General features: G+C 36.9%; 1 protein-coding gene across 4 annotated transcripts in view; it reads right to left on the bottom strand.

Annotated features, from left to right (window-relative positions):
* Positions 1 to 3,623: 3,623 nt before the first annotated feature.
* TLK2 (tousled like kinase 2) overlaps positions 3,624 to 19,076 on the bottom strand; it is a 53,233-nt gene continuing 37,780 nt past the window's right edge. For all 4 annotated transcript variants that reach the window (XM_063300574.1, XM_063300577.1, XM_063300575.1 and 1 more), the window contains 6 exons: positions 14,345 to 14,434; positions 11,962 to 12,131; positions 10,429 to 10,567; positions 8,359 to 8,470; positions 7,206 to 7,313; positions 3,624 to 6,662 (listed from right to left, as the gene is read on the bottom strand). In XM_063300574.1, the coding sequence (XP_063156644.1) occupies positions 6,489 to 6,662; positions 7,206 to 7,313; positions 8,359 to 8,470; positions 10,429 to 10,567; positions 11,962 to 12,131; positions 14,345 to 14,434 (793 nt within the window). In that variant the 3' untranslated portion in view covers positions 3,624 to 6,488. The remainder of the gene's footprint in view (positions 6,663 to 7,205; positions 7,314 to 8,358; positions 8,471 to 10,428; positions 10,568 to 11,961; positions 12,132 to 14,344; positions 14,435 to 19,076) is intronic.

The raw sequence follows: 19,076 nt of genomic DNA, 5'->3' as shown, positions 1-19,076 counted from the left end.
TGATCTTTCTTCTTCAGTGAGATGAGAGTTTGAAGAATTCTGTCTGAACTTGTATCTGAAGAATTAGCAATATATTTGCCCCATATAATTGCCGTAACTCCTGTTTTAGCCACCAAAGATGACTATAAATTTTAAAAAAGCATAATGTAAAAGATTAAAAATGTAAAATGAATGCTAAAATCATTTAACTATTAAAACCCTGGCAAAAGAATTAAATGCTGAGAGAAGGCCAAATACAGGCCAGGATCTACATTTCCTAATTTTAGAGCAATGCAGAAAGCCCTCTCCTCAAGACCCTCTTATAGGGAGATGGGGAAGATTATAAAAAGGTCTTCCCAAGGAGATCTTAACAATGAGACAGAGGCACTTAATGTGAGAGGTGGTTCCTCCGATAATCAGGTCCTAAGCTGTTTAAATTGTGCTCAGAAAGCAACCAAGAACCAATGCAATTCAAGGCATAATGTGATCATTTCCTTGTGGTAATTACCCAAGCTGCTCTATTTTGCACCAACTGGAATTTCTGGAGTTTTCAAGGATAGTCTTATATTCAGCATGTTGCAATAGCCAAGGTAGGATGTAACTAAAGTATGGGTGACCTTTACCATATCTTCACTAGCTTTGAAAGATTTATAGTTGGCACACTAGCCTTAATTGTGTGAAAATACTCCTTGCTGCAGCTGTCACCTAAGAATTCAGTGACAGCTGAGGATTAAGCACTCCCAGAGAGTGGACCTGCTCTTTCAGAAATGGATTCCTGTCCAAAACTGGCTAAACCTCAGTCCACAAGTGTAGTATCCTACTTATCTGCACCTTTGTCTTGTCTTTGTTTACTTTCATCCAGACCATTATCAAACTTAGGCAATTTGATTCTTACAATTCTGATTGCTTCCTTAAAAAAGAGGAATGGAACTGAGTATCATTAGCATACTGATGGCACCCCATTTGAAAGCTCTGGATGATCTCTCCCAAACCATTTCATGCAGATGACGAATAAGTAGGTACTGATCAATAATAGTTTCCCAGCATCATTTTTTGGGTACAGAAAGGATTGGAATCACTGGGGAACAGCACACCCATGTGACACCACTGTACAGTATCGTATCATATGATCCAGAAAGGTACTGAAATTGATGTGTACTGAAAGTTGCCAAAAGGTCCAGGATAATTAGTAGAGTTATACTCTCCCATTTGTGTTAAGAGAGCTTTCAAGGGTATCACTGGGATACTTCAGGCAGTGCCTTGCAAGCACTGAATGTGCACATCGTCTGTTCATCAGGAGGCCTGTTCTAAGTTTGAATCTTTCATGAGGTTTGTGGGCAAGGGTGATATGACAGGCCTTCTCAGTAATAGTTCCTACCTTATGGAATACTGTTTCCCCAGAAGTATCTGCAGTCCTCACCTTGCTGCAATTCTGAAAACAAGTTAAAGCTGTTTTACTTCAATATGCTTTTGGTCCCAGCTAAGTGACTGTGGGCATCTATCTTGGGTTTTATTTGGTGTTTTAATTTTTTCTTTGTGGTTATCCTTTGTTCTTGATATTCTTACAGATTTAAAAAAAACATATTTCTGTTGATTTGTTTGATGTTGTACACCATCCAGAATTCGTTGGGATTAGAACAGGCTATGAATACTGTAAAATAGACAGACAGGCCATCTATCAAGGTAACCAAAGCAGTTGTGTTATCCTATCTTAGCCAAAAGCCAGACTGAAATGGATCCATATAATTTGTCTATATTTGTCTGAAGCTGCAAGACCATCTTGTCGTTTTCCCAGAAATAGGAGGAACATCATTGTTCAACTTTCCTTGGTCAAGTGTGGGGGTCTTCAGTAGAGGGCTTATAACTACATTTTATGGGGGGAACTTTTCCCACCCATAAGGTTACACAGATTTACACTGGGATACATGAAAAGGGATAGTTCTTGCACTTTGAAGCACATTGCTATGCATATTTGTGTAATGCTGATAAGATATCCTATGAAATTTTGGCAAAATGAAGTAAAACTTTCTCCCTGGCATGCACTGTTGTTCAGTAAATATTGAAGGTGTTCTTCAGTATTAGCACATAACCAACTGGAACATTTTTCTGAAATCTGGAAGACCGAAGCTCCCAATTTTCTCCACTGCACACTTCTGGGAATGTGCCTGAATGCGAATGAGACAAATCTAGAACATTATTCAGGCAGAGACTGTTTTTTCTATGTTAAGCAGTTTCTACTATTATCAGAGTGATGTTAAATCACAATCAGTACAGCATACCACATGCAGTCTGGTGCTTTAAAAACAACAACAAAAACTCGGATTTCAAGGGGCCAGCCTGGAGCGATGCTGGAATTACTGCCAGCAAAGGTCACAAACAAGACTAGTGCAATAAACTCAGAGGGAAAATGTTGAAATGGCATTTTAGGTGGGATTGTCCCTGATCATTAGATTTTTACCTTGCTTGAAGTTCTGATTTCTGGTAGCCCGTTTTTCAAGGAAAAGGAAGGTAAAAATATTTTAGGAAAAAATTAAAATAATGCACTGCAAGAAGATGTAATGCACAACATTCCCTGTTGGGGGTATTTTGGATATGCTAATGCCAGTAATTTATCACAGGCTAGCATCTCATAAGATAGGAAATTATGAGGGCTGTGCAAGCTTCAAAATGAGTCGAAAATACTTCAGATGTCACAAGAGAACAGCACTTCTCTGCAATTCAGTAAAGAATCCTAACTTGTTTTAGGCTTTTGCACAAGGCTGAAAAAAGATGCTTTGCTTTAAGAAATCAAAGGAATCATTTGCTACGGCTTTAAGGAATCATTAAGTTCCTTAAAGAGCGGCACCACTCTGGTGAAACCTCGAAAAACAGCAGACTCCTTTAATCAATAGAAGAGAGGAGAGGTGAGATCCAAGGCACTGTGTAATTCTTGAAGTATGCACAGCCTTAGGCAGTTGTGTTTAGTCTGTTGTCCAATGATAGCCTGGGATCTGCATGGGCAGGGGCTCTTTTACCTATACTACTTTTCTGAACTGATGGATGGTGAAGTCTGATTTCAGAACAAAGGGATCATTCCTCAGAAGTATCTTATTATTATGGAAAAGAACTACAGCAAAAACATAGGATTAGTAGAAATGGTTATTAGCTCAGAAATTCAGTGCATTGGTGCTTTGAACAATTATAAATCAGTGGCCTGTGTTATACTGGGACAGAAGTCCTGCCCAAACGTCTATCTGGAGTGGGCTCTGAAATTTCACTAGGCATTTCTGATACTTAAAACTTTTAAGGCAAAGAAACATGGAGATTTTCCCAGTATGATGGATTCGGCCTCCAATTAAAAAAAAACTGTATGTGAGGATCCATTTACACGTATGCTTATATTTAAGGGAGGGTGACATTTCATCTCTGCCCAGATTGCTTTATTCATTTTTACAACTGACTTACAAATCTATCAGGTCTTCCTATTCCTATTAGAGAAGGGCAACTACATTTTTTTCAAAGAGTATTTTTTTATGGACACCAGTAAGCTATTTGCTTATATTGCTTCATCAGGACCAGTGATTACCTTATATAGCTCCTCAAGTGATTTTCATGCCTCCCACATTAATAGCACAGTGTAAAGATAAAACCAGGCAAGTGAAGAGTTTCCATTTTTTAAAACTTGTTTAATATCCGTATTTTGTCTGTTGGGCAAAGCCAAAACAGTCTGGCCTAGTTTCAAGTTACAAATCCATACACCTTTCCTTTTCCCTTTCAGTAAAATGAACAGTGTGGCAATAAAAAGGCTTGGATACCTGAAATAAAACCCAGTTCAGCAACAGCTTTAAAAAAACATGAAAAAGTCACAGTCTGTATTTCTCATCCAGAGTGATTTAGCCTGCTTCAGTGATGAACTCCATGAAAAGGGTAGAAGCTTCTGCTCAGGTACAACTAATGAAGATCAAAATATCTGACAGCTACTATTCAATGGGTGAGTGGAGGGTGAGGGGAAGTCAAGCTGTGATTTTAAAAATTAAGATGGAGATTCTTTTTTAAAAAAAATTAAGTACTGTAAGTCTCATTTGGGATAGGATTCTCTACTGATGATCAAGAATCAATTAAATAATAAAGTGTGAAATGCAGATTTCTATCTATCCAAAGTGAAGACTTAAGTAGGGGAAAACAAAAAGCTACAATGTTAGACCTGAGCACTGACATGGACCATCTTTCATGTCTTGAATTCAGCCATGGAAAAATAAAACAAGCCCTATCTCAAAATGGGTGAGATAAGGGGTCAACCTTTACTGTCCAAACAAGCTGAAAGCAGCCGTATCTTGTCATGGCAGCAGTGATTCTGCCTATGCGTTTTACCATTTAATGTAAGCTGCATTTTGGTGAAAGAGCTATGAGTAACCCTGGCACAGATGAGCCCTGAAAGAAACAGAAGTGTGGGTTGGTTTCTTTTAAGACAAGAAAGCAAATTGAAGGCTGGGAGGAGGGGAGAAGAGAAACTATTGTTTCACTCTTTCATAGTTTTCAAGAGGTAATTAACAACTTTATTGGGAGAAATGGGTGCAAAGGATGTAGTCCACTAGAAATCTAGATAAGCCTGGAGACCACCTTTCTGTCTCCAGTAAAAGATGTTTAAGTATCAGCTGTTTCTCTAAAGGAAGAAGTAAGAACTGTGATTGAGAGTGAAAGACAAAAGGAAGATGCAGTCCCTCCAAAGCTCTGACCACAGATCTGTTCACACTGATCAGAACCTCCCACTCTGAAGATAGTCATAGCATCTGTTTGGGGGATAATTTTTTAAAGGAGACATTGTCAGCCTTCTTATAATATCTTCAGCTGTGATTGTTTCCTTACTCTTTGTGCAGGCTCATTTAGTTCCATTTAAGCATTTAATTCCATTTAAGAATGAGGATCATCTTTGGCCAAATGGTGCATGCACTGTGGTGCCTCAGAAGGAAGGGTGGGGAGCCCAAATGCACCTAATGACTAGGTGTTAATCACCTGATCCTCAAATGTAGCTAGAAGTGACCTCATACTTGTTTACATACAAAGCCTTTATTTCCAACTCTCTCTTCCTAATTCTCTTGACTTTCAAAATGTTTGGCCCCTTTTATCTTGCCCTGACTCCTTCTATTTGCGCTATTACCCATAGGAAGCTAAAGGAGGACTGAGATCATCAGCTGTAAATGAAGAACTGAGGTCTGTGCCAGGGTGCTTGATCATACAGTACTGCTTAAATAATTTCCAGCAAACGTCCTTTCAGCTATTTGCAGGAGTAGCATCTTGCCACAAGTTTCAAGCAACTGGATTCTTCTTTGGTTTTTAATGTTTTTTGTAGAAGATGAAAAAGTTAAAGAGTATTAAAAAACACCTCTTAACTGATAGAAGAAAATTAAACACAAGAAAGAAGATTAGAAAAGTCTGCCTCTTATTGAAGATACACTTCCTTTGAGATGTAAATGCAGCAAATGCATCCGAGACAATGCAGACAGCAAGTAGGAAAAAGTAGGAAGGATAGGAGAGGGGAACTTTGGCTAACGGGTTTGCTAGAGCCAGCATTTGTGTGCATGTTGAAAGAGAACACCATTATCTAAAGGAAACACCAATGAATGGGTCAGAGAACTACATAGGGAAAGTTAAAAAAAAAACAAGAAACTCAACATTTATTCAAAGGTGGGAGCTGACAACCGTCAAGTTCCTGACAAAATAGTAGCTTTCCTGGGAGGCTGAGTGGGGAGAGAAATCTATGCTCACAGTTGTAATGTAATCTCTGCGTTGCATTCCTTTCTCATGGATTATGAAGTCATCTAAGGAAAAATGGCTGCCACACTGGCTTGCTATTTAATTCACCTTGTATTCAGAAAACCAATTAAAATTGTTACTGAAGTTGAAATTATTTGGGATAACATGCTAATGCTGGTGCTGTCAATAGGCAGGACACTGCACTCTCTTGTAGAGAGCACAAGAATCCTATGCCAACCTCCAGTGAAACCTCACAGCATTGACCTATGTGGTTTCTTCCCCTTCCCTCCAATGAGATGTAGTCTTAAAAAAAAAAAAATCATATTTTTAAATATTGACAGTGGACTATGTCCAGCCTCTTTACCCTGCCGCCAAGTCCGCAATTCTCCACACGAAGTGTGTGCACCCTGCATCATGGAACCGCACTCTGGGTCCGTAGTGTTTGGAAGTTCACGGTACATGGAACTATCTTTTCCCCTTCACTGCCCAGAGCAGTTAGTGCCTTTGCAGTTGCTTAGCACAAGACCAACCAATCTTCTTTTCCTTGGCCACTTAACTTAAGTTGCCATAGATCCTTGCCGAGAATCGATGATGCCTTGCTCTACGGATGGGACAAGAATGCAAGAGAAAAACAAAGAACCTGATCCCGGTTTCTTGAAGCCATTTTGTGGGCTCCTTGCCAATCCCAAGGCTGCATCTCAAAACGTGTCTGACTCTCTCGGTTTCCTTCTGCAGTTCCGGTTATATATATATCTTTTTTGGCCTATTGTTCCTGCTCAGTTTGAAGAGCTGTTATTAGACGATCCAGAAGTTGAGGCAACAGCAGCTCCAGCTGGGCTGCTTGTTGATACAGACTTGCGGATGTGAGGAAGCAAGTAGGGGTCACATGCCAATTGTTGGACATCTATCCGATCTTCCTTCCTATATGCCAGGCAGCGTCTAATAAATGCCTAGAAGATAGTGAAAGACAAGGAGAAAATGGGCATGAGAAAACAAAACTGGTACTCTCCCCCCACTTTTTTTAAAGACAAGAAGCTATCAGCACTAGCAAAACAAATCAAATTTTTAAATGTTAAACTGTGTGTTACAGCAAATTAAAGTTGGAGAAAAACCTTCCTAGGCTGTATACAATTTGCTCCAGATAGGTTTTTCAAGGTCAAGTATTCATTTCTGATATAGGAATTACTCTTAAAAATCCAATAGAAATTATATAAAAGGCAGCTCTTACTCCTCCCTACTCTTATTTCACTACTCTGTTATCTGTTTTTAAGAACTTGTCTCCAGTGGAGAAAGATAGGTAGATAACATGGTTATGGAGTGCAAGAACATTTCCCCCTCTCAGTTAGAAGTAGGTGATACGCAATTCAAGTGGTGAATAGATTCAAAAATTGAATGCTGCTTCTTCCAGTAGAATAAACAAGCCCCTCATAAGCACAGGCTGATCCTAGATTCTTCTCAGGTCCCTCACCTGTACCAAATATAACCCCTTTTACCTTTGCTTCTGGTGTTACCACTGGCTTAGGAGGAAACTGCACTTCTGTAGCTTTAAGGATGGTGTTTTCCTGCAGAATATCTTGCTGAGATTGGTTGTGACCAAAGGGCTGCAGAGGAAGAGAAAATGCAACAAGTGCAAGGAAGGGCTACAAGGATGATTACAGAACTAGAAATTCCTAAGAGAAGAAACTGAGGGAACTAGCTATTTAGCTCTGAGAAAAGGTGAACAAGAAGTGTATGAGAGCATTCTGCTTTACTGAAAGGGATCATACAGAAGGCTGTTCATTATTGTCCCAGCCATGGAATAATGGTCAAGTTGTTGTAAGATAGATGAATGGTAGGAACATTTCCTAATGGTAAGAGCAATTCAATAGTGGAACCAATTAACTAAGGAAATTGTGGGCTCTCCTTTGCTGGATGTGTCCAAGCAAAGGCTGGCAGATACTTGTTGGGAATGCTTATCTGGATTTGTTCACGAGAGTGAATTGCAGTTGATGTGTTAAGCAAAACTGCTTGTTGTGATCATTAATCAAATTCCAAGTATAGTCTTCAGAAATCCTCCCATTTTCCTGTATATTGCCTCCCCTTCCCCAAATTTCATCTGACATTCCTCCGTAAATTAGATAGCAAACACAAACCAAAATTTTAATAAATATTACATTTCAGTGCATGAATAAAAATAGATGACTGAAGTCTTCAAGACATTCATATTGTTGGTTAACCATGTTTAATATATAATATAGATACGTCAGTTTTAACCATGGAAGTTTCAGTGTTATTATGTATTCTTGTTAATTGCTGGGAGTCCTTGGCGTTTATGGCAATATGCAAATTTGGTAAATTCAGAAGCTTTGCTACATAAGCACTGGCTTTTTAACAGAGTCTACTTGCACAAATGGAAGTTATTTCAATTGGATAGGATATATGCTTTAAAACTTAAACCAGAAGTCAACTTCAAAGGATTTTTAGGACCTGCAGCTCATGAAAGCTTATGCCTTTTAATAAAATCTGTTAGTTGGAAAAGATGTTACCACACTCCTTCTAATTTTAGGAACTGTAATTGCATGCATATAAGACTTAGAGGCCCAAGATGACCGAATATTTCTTGTAGTAGCTCAGTTGCCCTTCCACAGTAGATTAATTCTTACTTACCTTTCTGCCATAAAGACACTGGTAGAAGATTACTCCTACAGACCAAACATCAACTTTATTTGAAATCTTTGGAGGCTCTTTCCCAACCACAAAACATTCAGGGGGCAGATACCTGAGGAACAGAGAGCAGTAGCTACATTTATTTTAAATGTCCATCTTTTCTCACCATCAACCATTTATGTCACAGAACACATTTCACCCAAGGACTACTACTGAATTTCATACTGTTAAAATTCAATTATTATTTTTTTGCTTATCAGGCCATGTTCTGGTTCTATATGGTATACAATACAGTCCCAAGCACTACTTGTTAGAAACAAACACTATAAATTTCCATTAACTTTTTTTTGTTACAAAAATAGCAGCAAGATACCAAGCTGCTTTTAACTTGCTTCTTTAATATAAAATTGAGTAAGATGTCTTCTTGTTACAGCTTTGAGCAAATTACTGCAACAGTCTGGTATGGGCAAAACTACTCTGAAACAATGAAAATTTTCAAGCATAGGAAATCAGCTGGCTTTATTAATATATATATCTAGTTATTGGAATAATCATATTAAAATTACTGTTACCACCAAATTTCCCTGTACTACATGGTATGTAAACATTGTGCATTTTATGCCACACCTCTGTATCTTCAACCTCATCTGACATAATTATGGACTCCTAGAAGAGTGTTCTTAGGACCTGTTTTACATTAATGGACCTGCATTTTCTGGAGTGTTGTTTCAGTGCTTTAACCAGAGCTAACACTGCAATTTGGGTGAGAAAGTGGGGGGGGGGGTTCCTTCACTTTCACTTGAAAACTGAGCAAGTGTTCTCAACTATGCTGCTTCACCTAATTCTGATGGCTTACAAGGAAAGAAGACTGTGACTTCAGTGTGCCCAGATGAAAAAAGGAATTCATATCTCAAGTGGTCTTTAGCCAGCCCAGATCTTGCAGTATGCTTACTTGCTCAGGTCAGGCTTATTAGGCAAAAGGTCATCCACCTTGTATTTCAGGCAAGCTACCACACCAGTAGCACACTGTTGGTTTGCTCTGTTCTTGTGAAGTATATGCTGTATCAGTGACTAGCTATAATGTGCACCTGATTACCCAGTTCAGGATTCTCAGACATGGTGCCCTTCAGACATACTGTACTACAATCATTGTGGTGTGTGACAGCTGCAGTCCAACACGTGTAGAAAGTGGACAATTTGTTCTGAGCTTGAAATAGTAGTTCAGTATTTCAGTCTTGGAACAAAATACCCAGTGCTCTATTGTTTTATCTCAAGTTAGACACAAAATAGGGCCTTTAAAGAGTTCCACGAAAGGAAACACTGGGATCTTGAAATAAGTTCTCACTCTCTCATTTTTTTGTTCCAAGTCTACAAAGTTAGTTGGGGCAATAGGCTATACTGACTCAACTACCTACCAGCCATCCTAGAGGAAAAATATTCAAGATGGTGATTTTTATTATTATTTTTAATTAATTTCCATAGTAAAAAAATACACAGAAATAAGTATGTCTTTTGCAGTATGTTTTTTTTCCTTAAAATATTCTCAGGTTAATTTTTCTGTTATCTGGGATATTCATAGTTTGGTAACAAGGTAAGAGATGGCCCTTCTCATGTACCCAAATGAGTCTTTGAAACCAGGAACCTTTAAGAAGGACTCTGCAATAGATTTCACAAGGAAGGTCCCTTAGATATTTACATGCATCTCATCTTTTGAAAGAATCTTTTCAATAGGTCAGACCAATAAGTGAGTAGGGAAAACAAGGGATATACAAAATTCACTTATTTAGGAATGGAATGTTCTGAGATTCTCTAGATTGTAGTGTTCCTGAGTTGTTTTCCACATCCCTAGAAGACACCTAATTTCCTCTGAAAAGTATTATCTTGATGTACTCAGCGGAATCTACTACCCTTCTCACTACTACTCCCAGTTTACAAAAATTACCTTTTGACAAAATGTATGTCTTTCTCTATTTTTCCTCAATTTTTTAGCATTTTACTCAGAAGTTTTAATGACAGGTACTCTTAGAATTTTATAGAATGTACAGTACAAAAAGCAGATTATATACCCACCAGTATGTACCAGCCCCTTGCGATGTCAGCTCCATGCCATCAACTGAATTATAACTGTCATCGTCCATGATTTTTGAGAGGCCGAAGTCAGTGATTTTAATTTCACCACATGCAGTACCATTTACCAAGAGGATGTTTCCTGGAGGGGGAAAAAACACTGAAGTTGAACATGCCTATTAAGTATCAGGGTGGCTAGATTAGCAAAACAATTATTTTCAATCAATGTGACACCCTGTTGCATTACCCTAAAAGATAAAAAGATGCACTGGCTTCTTTTACAAAGTTTAATGTAGTTATGTTTTCTCAGGTCCAAGAGAAATTCTCCTTAGATGTAGTGTCACAGCACAAAGCAAGAGGTGAAGGGAGGTGGATAGGAATAATAATAATAATAATAGCAGCAGCAGCAGCAGCAATAACAACAACTAGACAACCCATGACCCATTGGGTCATTGTTCCAGAGATATTTCCTTACCAGATTCCTCAATGCCTTCAACAATGGCAGAACTTCTAATGTACCAGAAAAGTTCTTAAAAATTCAGGGAGACATTCAGAGATGTATCACCCAGGGTTACAAGTATCAAATAGACACCAGCGTTTTAGTAATATATGGATAATAATAATAATAATAATGACAAAAATGCCAAATCCAGTCTAAACATCTGGCTGACTGTGCGATCAACCATAATATTAAAGGTATCGTCACAGAAGGTAAGCTGTTCCAAGTCAATTGCAAAAGGCAGCTTTACTTGTAACAGCTTACATGCTGTGATTATACCTTTAATATTATTAAACAACATCTGCCTATCCCACGTCCTTGAGAAGGACTCCATAGGTGGACAAAAATGCCAAATCCAGTCTAAACATCTGGCTATGTGACCAATCATAATTTTCTAAAATGTATTAGCTGCCCTCCAATCTATGAGTTCTCATACAATTAAAATACAGGATCATCCATACAAAATGGTAACCCAATGAACTAAAGCAGTTTTCCTTTAGGACAACTTTGCGGGAATAACCTTGAGGACTAAACAGGACCAGAAGATCAGAAATCATCACCATCATCTCCATTCATCAGCCTTCTTCCCTTCCCAGTCTAACTCATTTCACTGATAAAAGAGCATGGCACAACATGAGCCAATGTAGAACCAGGCATCAACTCCAGCTTACTAAAGCACTTCAAGTTATAATCTGGATAAAAAATAAAAATTAAAGATAACCACCGATCTCCTTTTCAGAATAACACCTATCTACCATTGAAGATGTTAAGACTACAGTTGCAGCAGCATACGTAGCACTTTTCAAAGTAACAACAAAATGACAGTACCCATTTGGAAGAGACAGAAAGGTTTGACAATGTTCCAGTTACAACTGTGGATGCTTGCAGTGAAGGGGATTGGAAATTTTACTGCTACACAATCAAACCAAACTGCATATTTCACATTCAAACTGTCAAGGAAGCATAATCTTGCAAAATAACACCGTATTGTTTTGTTTTTTTTCCATGCTGTGATACAGTCTTCACTATGAACTTACCTGGTTTGAGATCGTAATGAATAATGGGTGGCTTGATTTCATTTAAATATTTTAATGCATTAACAATCTGCATGATTATAGATCGGGCTTCTTTCTCTGTCATTAATTTGTGCTGTTTCAGATAGAAGTCCAGATCGTTCCCCTCACAGTATTCTAATACTGTACAAAACCTGGAGGAAGTGAAATCAAACAATCAAAGGTGCTTTTATGCATGTATCCAAATCAATTTAATGTCTACTTAAGAAATCAAAAGTCATGATTCTTCTAGATCTGTATATACCCTACTGATGTATGAATCACTCAAAATTTTGTAATTTGTATAGACCTCATTTTTCTATCACATTAGCTTTGTTTCAAAGTGTGCTTATTTACCCATATAAAAAGGTAAAAATAAGCTGAAGTGACAGAGTAACATCATGTATTTTATGTCTGACTGGCTAGCCATGGTAGCCATTTCATGAGAGTGATGTGACATGCTTAAAAATTTCAAGTGTCCACTGATCCAAAAAGATCACTTTCCCTTCTTATATAAATCCGGATTGGTATTAATGTACATTTAAAAAAAAAAACATACTGAATTAACCTATGGTATATTTTAATAGAACTTGTATGAAGGTATTTTCATAGGTCATCTGAGATTTCAGTATGAAATTATTCTTGTTTAATTATTCTACATTTGTAGTAATATTTTGGTAACAGTCCTTTCAAAACCAGAAAAGGAGAAGTTTGGACAGTATCTATGCTTGCTAACATTTCTATACACTGTTTTGAAGTTTGAAATTCTGCACTATTAATATGAGAACCAAGGGACAAATCCTCAGTGCTGTTTATATTTTTCCTATATTCTTCCTTTCTATTGTTCTTTTGTCCAGGGAGAAAAATCCTCAAATGTGGAAACCAGTGTACTGTAGCATCTAACATGGCTGGAAAATACTAGGCCCCGATCTTTGGAAGTGACAAACTTCTTCAAGTGTGATTCTTAGTCAGGAGATGGATAAGTTAGTTAATCTCAGAGCAACTTACATGCAGCTGTCCTCAACTAGGTCACATTGTTGAAAAGATTATTTTCAGTAACTAAAATCTCCTTTATATTTTGAATGTGTGACTGCGTGTTTTTTAAGCTGAAAAGTGGCCTAAAACATTTAACATAAATAAATAGGAATGGTGCTTTGTGGTAAGCCTCCCATGTTATGCAGCATTATATTTGATTTTCTTGGATTTATTTTATAATGTGAAATGTTTTAAAGTTATCTTTAATTAATTTTACCAATGCTGTGAAATGTCATACAAACACATTATCTTTGGCATAAAGCATATTTTTCCAATCATTCTCGTCTGTTAACAAGATCTTAAGCTTGTTTCATTTGTGGCGTCATATTTTCAACTCGGATTAAAAAGATAAATGTTAAACTGGGTAAAATTATTGGAAAAATGGCTAAATCCAAATTTACTTAGTACATTTAGCATAAATTTCAATTCTATAAAATCAGCTGCTATTTGGCAACCACAAAATAAAATATTGCTGCTGCTTATCTTCTCTTAGTGCAAGGTGATAATACTTGTATTCCTTTCATAAATCCTATTTTCTCCTCCATGATATATTTTCCCAGAATACTAATTATCTTGCCTTTCCACAATCTGTTTATGAGGTATGTGGAAGAAGGCCTTTACATGTGTTACTCCCAAATTATGGAATACACGCTCTCAGCTGCGCTCAGCCTCTATTTGTTCGGTTTTTTGGAAAGGAGACAAGACTGTTTTAGCATGTCTCTTTTGATATTAATTAGTTAATAGTGATTTTAGATGTTTTACTCATACTTTAGCTATTTTTTTAAATTGTAAGCCACCATGAATGCTATGTAGAAAAAATATTATTTATTTATGCGATTTATCCCCATCTCAGCCTGGAGGGACTATAGGTGGTTTAATTTAATAAAAGCTCAGGGTAAACAATTAAAATACATTAAAAACCAGGAATAAACATCACAGATAGGTGCTCATAAAACTAAACTAATCTAAGGGCTGAACTGAAGCTGGAACAAAACTGCTTTGTTTACAAAATGCCAATAGCATTTGGGCTATCTGTTCCTCCAGGGGAAAAGTATTTCACAAAATGGGCCCACCACTCAGAATGCATGCTGCATTATTTATGGTCCATGCACCTTTGCAAGGAGTGGGGACCTGCAACAGGTCTCTTCTTAATGACTAGACTAGGCAGGCAAGTTCAATTTCTGGAAAGGCATTGCTTTAGATGCTAGAATCCATATTTAAAAATAGACTGGTCTCTTCTGTTTTAAGGACACCCCAAATTTCTAAGCAGCTTGATCAAAAACTTTCAAATGACTTTATTCACAGTAAAAATTACAAAGACAGCAGCACTTACGAGTCAGTATCCAATGAGAAATAGTCATACAATTTAACTATGCGAGGATGATCCAGCTCTTTATGGATTCTATACTCTCTACATGCATGCCTAAAAGAAAAATATAACATTATTTATAATGTCTGGCTTTTCATCTATCCTCTCGCATTTCAGGGAGAATAGAAAAATATAGGCAATGCTTTCTTAGCTGCTGAACTCAATAAAGGCTAACTTGGATAACCAAAAGCCTCCCTCAAAATTATTTGACAGAACACTACCAGGAAAAGTTTACCTCCAAATAGAAGGTTGAATATATCACAGTTGGATGTTTCAGATACATTAGGTCATAAACCACAGCTGAGTTCACATAACATGCTAACTCAAAACCGAATTTATTGTATTATCACTTAGTATATTTGAGTTTTAACCTGAACATGGTACATAAGTGGAACCATTAAGAAAATATTCTCAAGATCATGACAAGGGAAGAGGCAGTTAAGGTATGTGGAATACAGTCTGCCTTTTAAGACTTTATAGGGTTAACCTGAACCTTAAATTATTCCTCCTTTTATAATGTCAATTTAATAGAATCAGAGAGTTGGAAGGGCCATTTGGGTCATTGAGTCCAATTCTTTGTTCAGTGCAGGAATACAAATTGAACATGTCTAAGCCTCTACAGGAACACAACCAGGATAACTGGTTTTACTTTTGGATTTCTTTTGTCTAACATTTAATTGGTCCATGTAGTTGCCAGGAATCAAGACTTACTTGAAGGCATAGCGTGCGCACACACACACACACATGCATAGCAAGTCACACACGGAGTAAGTTAAATACTTAAATCCGATATTACTTGTCTTGCCCTCTGAAGAGACAGACAACAAGTCTAGTTTTCCTACGACATCATTTCAAGTATCTGTAAAAGGGTATCATACCTCTCCTCAGGCTTCCCTTCTCAAGGCTAACATTTTCAGTTCCTTCAATTTGTCTTTATAGGACTTAGTTTGTTGAGGTGTGATTATTTATTTATTTATTTTGCACACTGTAATTAAAAGACTCCTGATGGTTTATAAACATAAAAAGTATGGATAAAAGCAACATACAAAAAAAGAAACTCAACTTCTAAAGGCCTTTTGGAATAATTCCATCCTGAATGCATTTTGAAATGGAGCCAAGGCAGCAACCAATATGACCTCCAGGGTGAGATCATTATCCTATACTCCTCTCTGAATATGTTCTGGTTTTTCTGAAACCAATCTAAGGTATGATAGCTGGAAGTGAACACAGTATCCAAGCTAGTCTGATCAACACAGAATAAAATACTATTTCTGGTGATCTGGAAAATAACCTAGCTGTATAGGTGGTAACACATCTATATACTGACACATCCATATACTGGTCCCAAGCCTGGATATATGGGGAGGGCTGAAGAAAGACTGGTGACCCAATCCAGTATTATCACCAAAGCTTTATGGAAAAGTTCTCAGAGAAAAGTTAAAAGATGGTACCAGAAAGTGGGACCTCTAAGCAAGAAAATACCATACATGCTATTGGGGAAGAGCAATGATGTTGCTACAAGTAGTCTAGGAAATAATGATGCAGAAGGAGAAACCCTCTTGGGAAGCTTGAATGCTGATGAAATCTACATCAAAAGGAACCATCTGTGCTAGAAGAATGTGACCAAAATTGATGTGTGTAACCATACTTTCTTAATATAATTTTAAAAAAAATGTCAATGACCACAATAGCCATTCTCGGCATCAGTGAGATCAACTGGACTGGAAACAGCTACTTTCAGTCAGATTAAGTCTAAAGTGTACTATTCCAGAAATGACAATATCAGAAAGAATGGACTAACACCAATAAGATCTACAAAAATCACCAAATCAGTTGAAAGTTTCCAAACATTTAATGACAGAATAATGGTATCTGAATCTGAGTTAAACCTCTGAATGTCATAATTTTCCAGATTTATGTACCAACAACAGATGTTCCTGAAGATGAAATAAAGCAGCTACAACACATGCTGAAAAGAGATAGAATATACTGTACATCACAGGAGATTTCAGTGCCAAAATTGGGAGACAAAGAAGTAGCAAAAATTGCTGACAGATCTGGTTCTGGAGAAAGGAATGAGGCAGTGACCATTTGGTGTAGTTCTGTCAAGAAAGCTGGATGAAGATCACCAACACATGGTTTAGTCAATCCAAATGTCCTTGTACACATGAACATCTCCAAATGGACTATGTTGTAATCAAATTGATTACATCCTATGGAGCTAACAAAGGAAAAACACAGTTATCTCTGTTAAAATTTTACCTGATACAGACTGTGCCTCAAATCATCAACTACTTATAGCCAAAGTCCATTTTAAATTCAAATTCTGCAACAGCAAAAAGAATATGGAAGCCAAGAAATATGATATTTGCAAAATTTCATCTCTATATGCAGTTGAAGTAAAGAACAGACTCAACTTAGGAAAACAACCAAATGAACTATGGGAATAAATTTTTAAAAATCATCAATGAAACAGCCCAGAAACAGGTCCCAAACAAAATCCAATGAAGATAAGCAAATGGCTGTCAAAGGGAACTATCCAAATTGCTGAAGGAAAGCTAAAGCCATTGCTTATAGACATGAAGCAAAGTGGTTAAATGTGGAATTTTGACGTTAAGCTAGGAAAGATAAAAAAAGGTACTGGAAAGAGCATTGCAAAGAGATGGAGGAAAGAAAACAAAAAGGACACACTAGAGATCTTTTTGTCCTAATAAAGAAAATTCAAACCCCATTCAGCTGCCTGATATACAGGCTGGTGCAGAAAAGGAAGATGCACTCAAGGCCACATTGTAAATGTTTGATGGATCATGCAACAAGCATGTGAATTTCAAAAAGGATGTATATTTATGCTTTGTCAACTATAACAAAGCCTTTGACTGCACTGAACATGAAAAAATATGGAAGTACCTGAAAGAAATGGGCATTCCAGAATACTTGATTCAATTTAAAAAAATCATTATTCAGCAACCAAGAACCAGTGTCGGAACAACGTATGGAGACAAAGATTCATTTAAGATTCAAAAAGATGTGCAGCAGAGCTGTATTCATACACAAATAGTTCGAAGAATCCTAACTTTGATGAATTGGAATCAGGAATTGACGGCAGGAACATTAACAAACTCAACTCAGCTCAAATTATTACAGCCATTCAAATACTGCCAGATACAGTAAAATATCCAATAAAAGAAACTACATACATCTATATATATAAAACAACAAAAACTGAGTATAAGATCAAAAGATAAATAAGAACATATACTGTATAATAAAAATAGAGTAAAAACAATATTATAAAAAGTGATGAATAAATAAGTATTCAAACTTAACTAATGGAGCTACAGATTATACAGGTGGTGGCACAAAACTGGGCAACTTGGGAGGATATTTTTGAGTCCTTGTCCGAAAGAAGTAATAGTAAATAGAAATCACACTCCCTATCTGGAAATTTCTTCAAGGTCTGTCTAGAGTCCTTACAGAGGGAGTAGCAAAGTAGCATATGGCTTAGAGTTTTTACTGAGACATCACCACATGGACATAACTGGAGAGACAGAGAAGTACCCTTAAACCATCCAAAAAGGACTGCTGAGGGCAATGCATCCTAGCTAAAGTGAAAGCCTTATGAAATTTCAAAGTTGTGATGGATGATAACTAAGAGGCTGGAGAGAACAATTAAGATATGCAGCAGACACCACTCTATTGACAGCAAGTGAAGAGGATATAAAAAAGTTAAGGCAGAAAGAGAAAAAGCTGAATTGAACCTAAACATCAAGAAGACTAATGACAAGAGCTGGAAATGGTGATATCAAGATAAAAATCAACAAGAAAGAAATTAAATCAGCCCAGGACTTCATACGAAGTGCAGAATAATAAATGCTATAGTTTTTTCTATTACTATCTATGGCTGTTAAAGTTGGACAATTAAAAAAGCAGATAAAAGAAATCTAGACTCCTTTGAATTATGGGCTTGGAGACAGCTACTGAGGATACCTTTGAGAGCAAAAATAACAAATGACAAGATTTTAGACCACACCAAGAGAGAAATATCACTGGAAGCTAAGATCACCAAGCTCTCATTTTGGTCAAGTTATGCAATCAAATTCCTTAGAAAAATAAATTATGTAGAAATGGAAAGAATGGAGAGAGCTCATCTATAAAGTCTGTGAAAGCTGGATGTAACTGAACAGATGAAGACAGGCAGATTTGGAAAATGTATGTTGGTTGATGCAACCTGAAACTTAAAAATAAATATTAATAATAAAAAACTTAATGTCAAACAGAGGTCCTTTTGCATTAATTCACTTTATCTGGCATCATTTTTCATTAAATAGAACCAATATTTGGTTTGGGGATTAATAATATAAAATCCCCGACCCTGATTATCTGAAACTTGTCAAGATTTATCCTGTCAGAAGACCTAACCAGAAAATTTCCAGTTCTACCATGAAATAAAAATATTGGCAGTTCTCAAAGGGAAAAACATTTTATCTTCAATTTGGCATGTGTTACCTTTTCATAAGTGGCTCTAATTCTTGCAAATTGAGCTCAAATTTAGATTACTTTTAATGGAAAACAGGCTAAAATTAGGTTATATCAATACATTCTGTTACACAGAAGAAAAACAATTGCTTTTGGGAAGCACAGAGGTCTGTGGTTTTGAATTAAGTTTAAGATTTTAGCCTAAGCCTCATCTATTTTG

This window comes from Candoia aspera, chromosome 4 (assembly GCF_035149785.1).
Source record: "Candoia aspera isolate rCanAsp1 chromosome 4, rCanAsp1.hap2, whole genome shotgun sequence".
NCBI classification, from domain to species: Eukaryota; Metazoa; Chordata; class Lepidosauria; order Squamata; family Boidae; genus Candoia; species Candoia aspera.
Note: the sequence above shows the minus strand (reverse complement) of the source record. Positions and strands in the feature narration are given on the sequence as shown.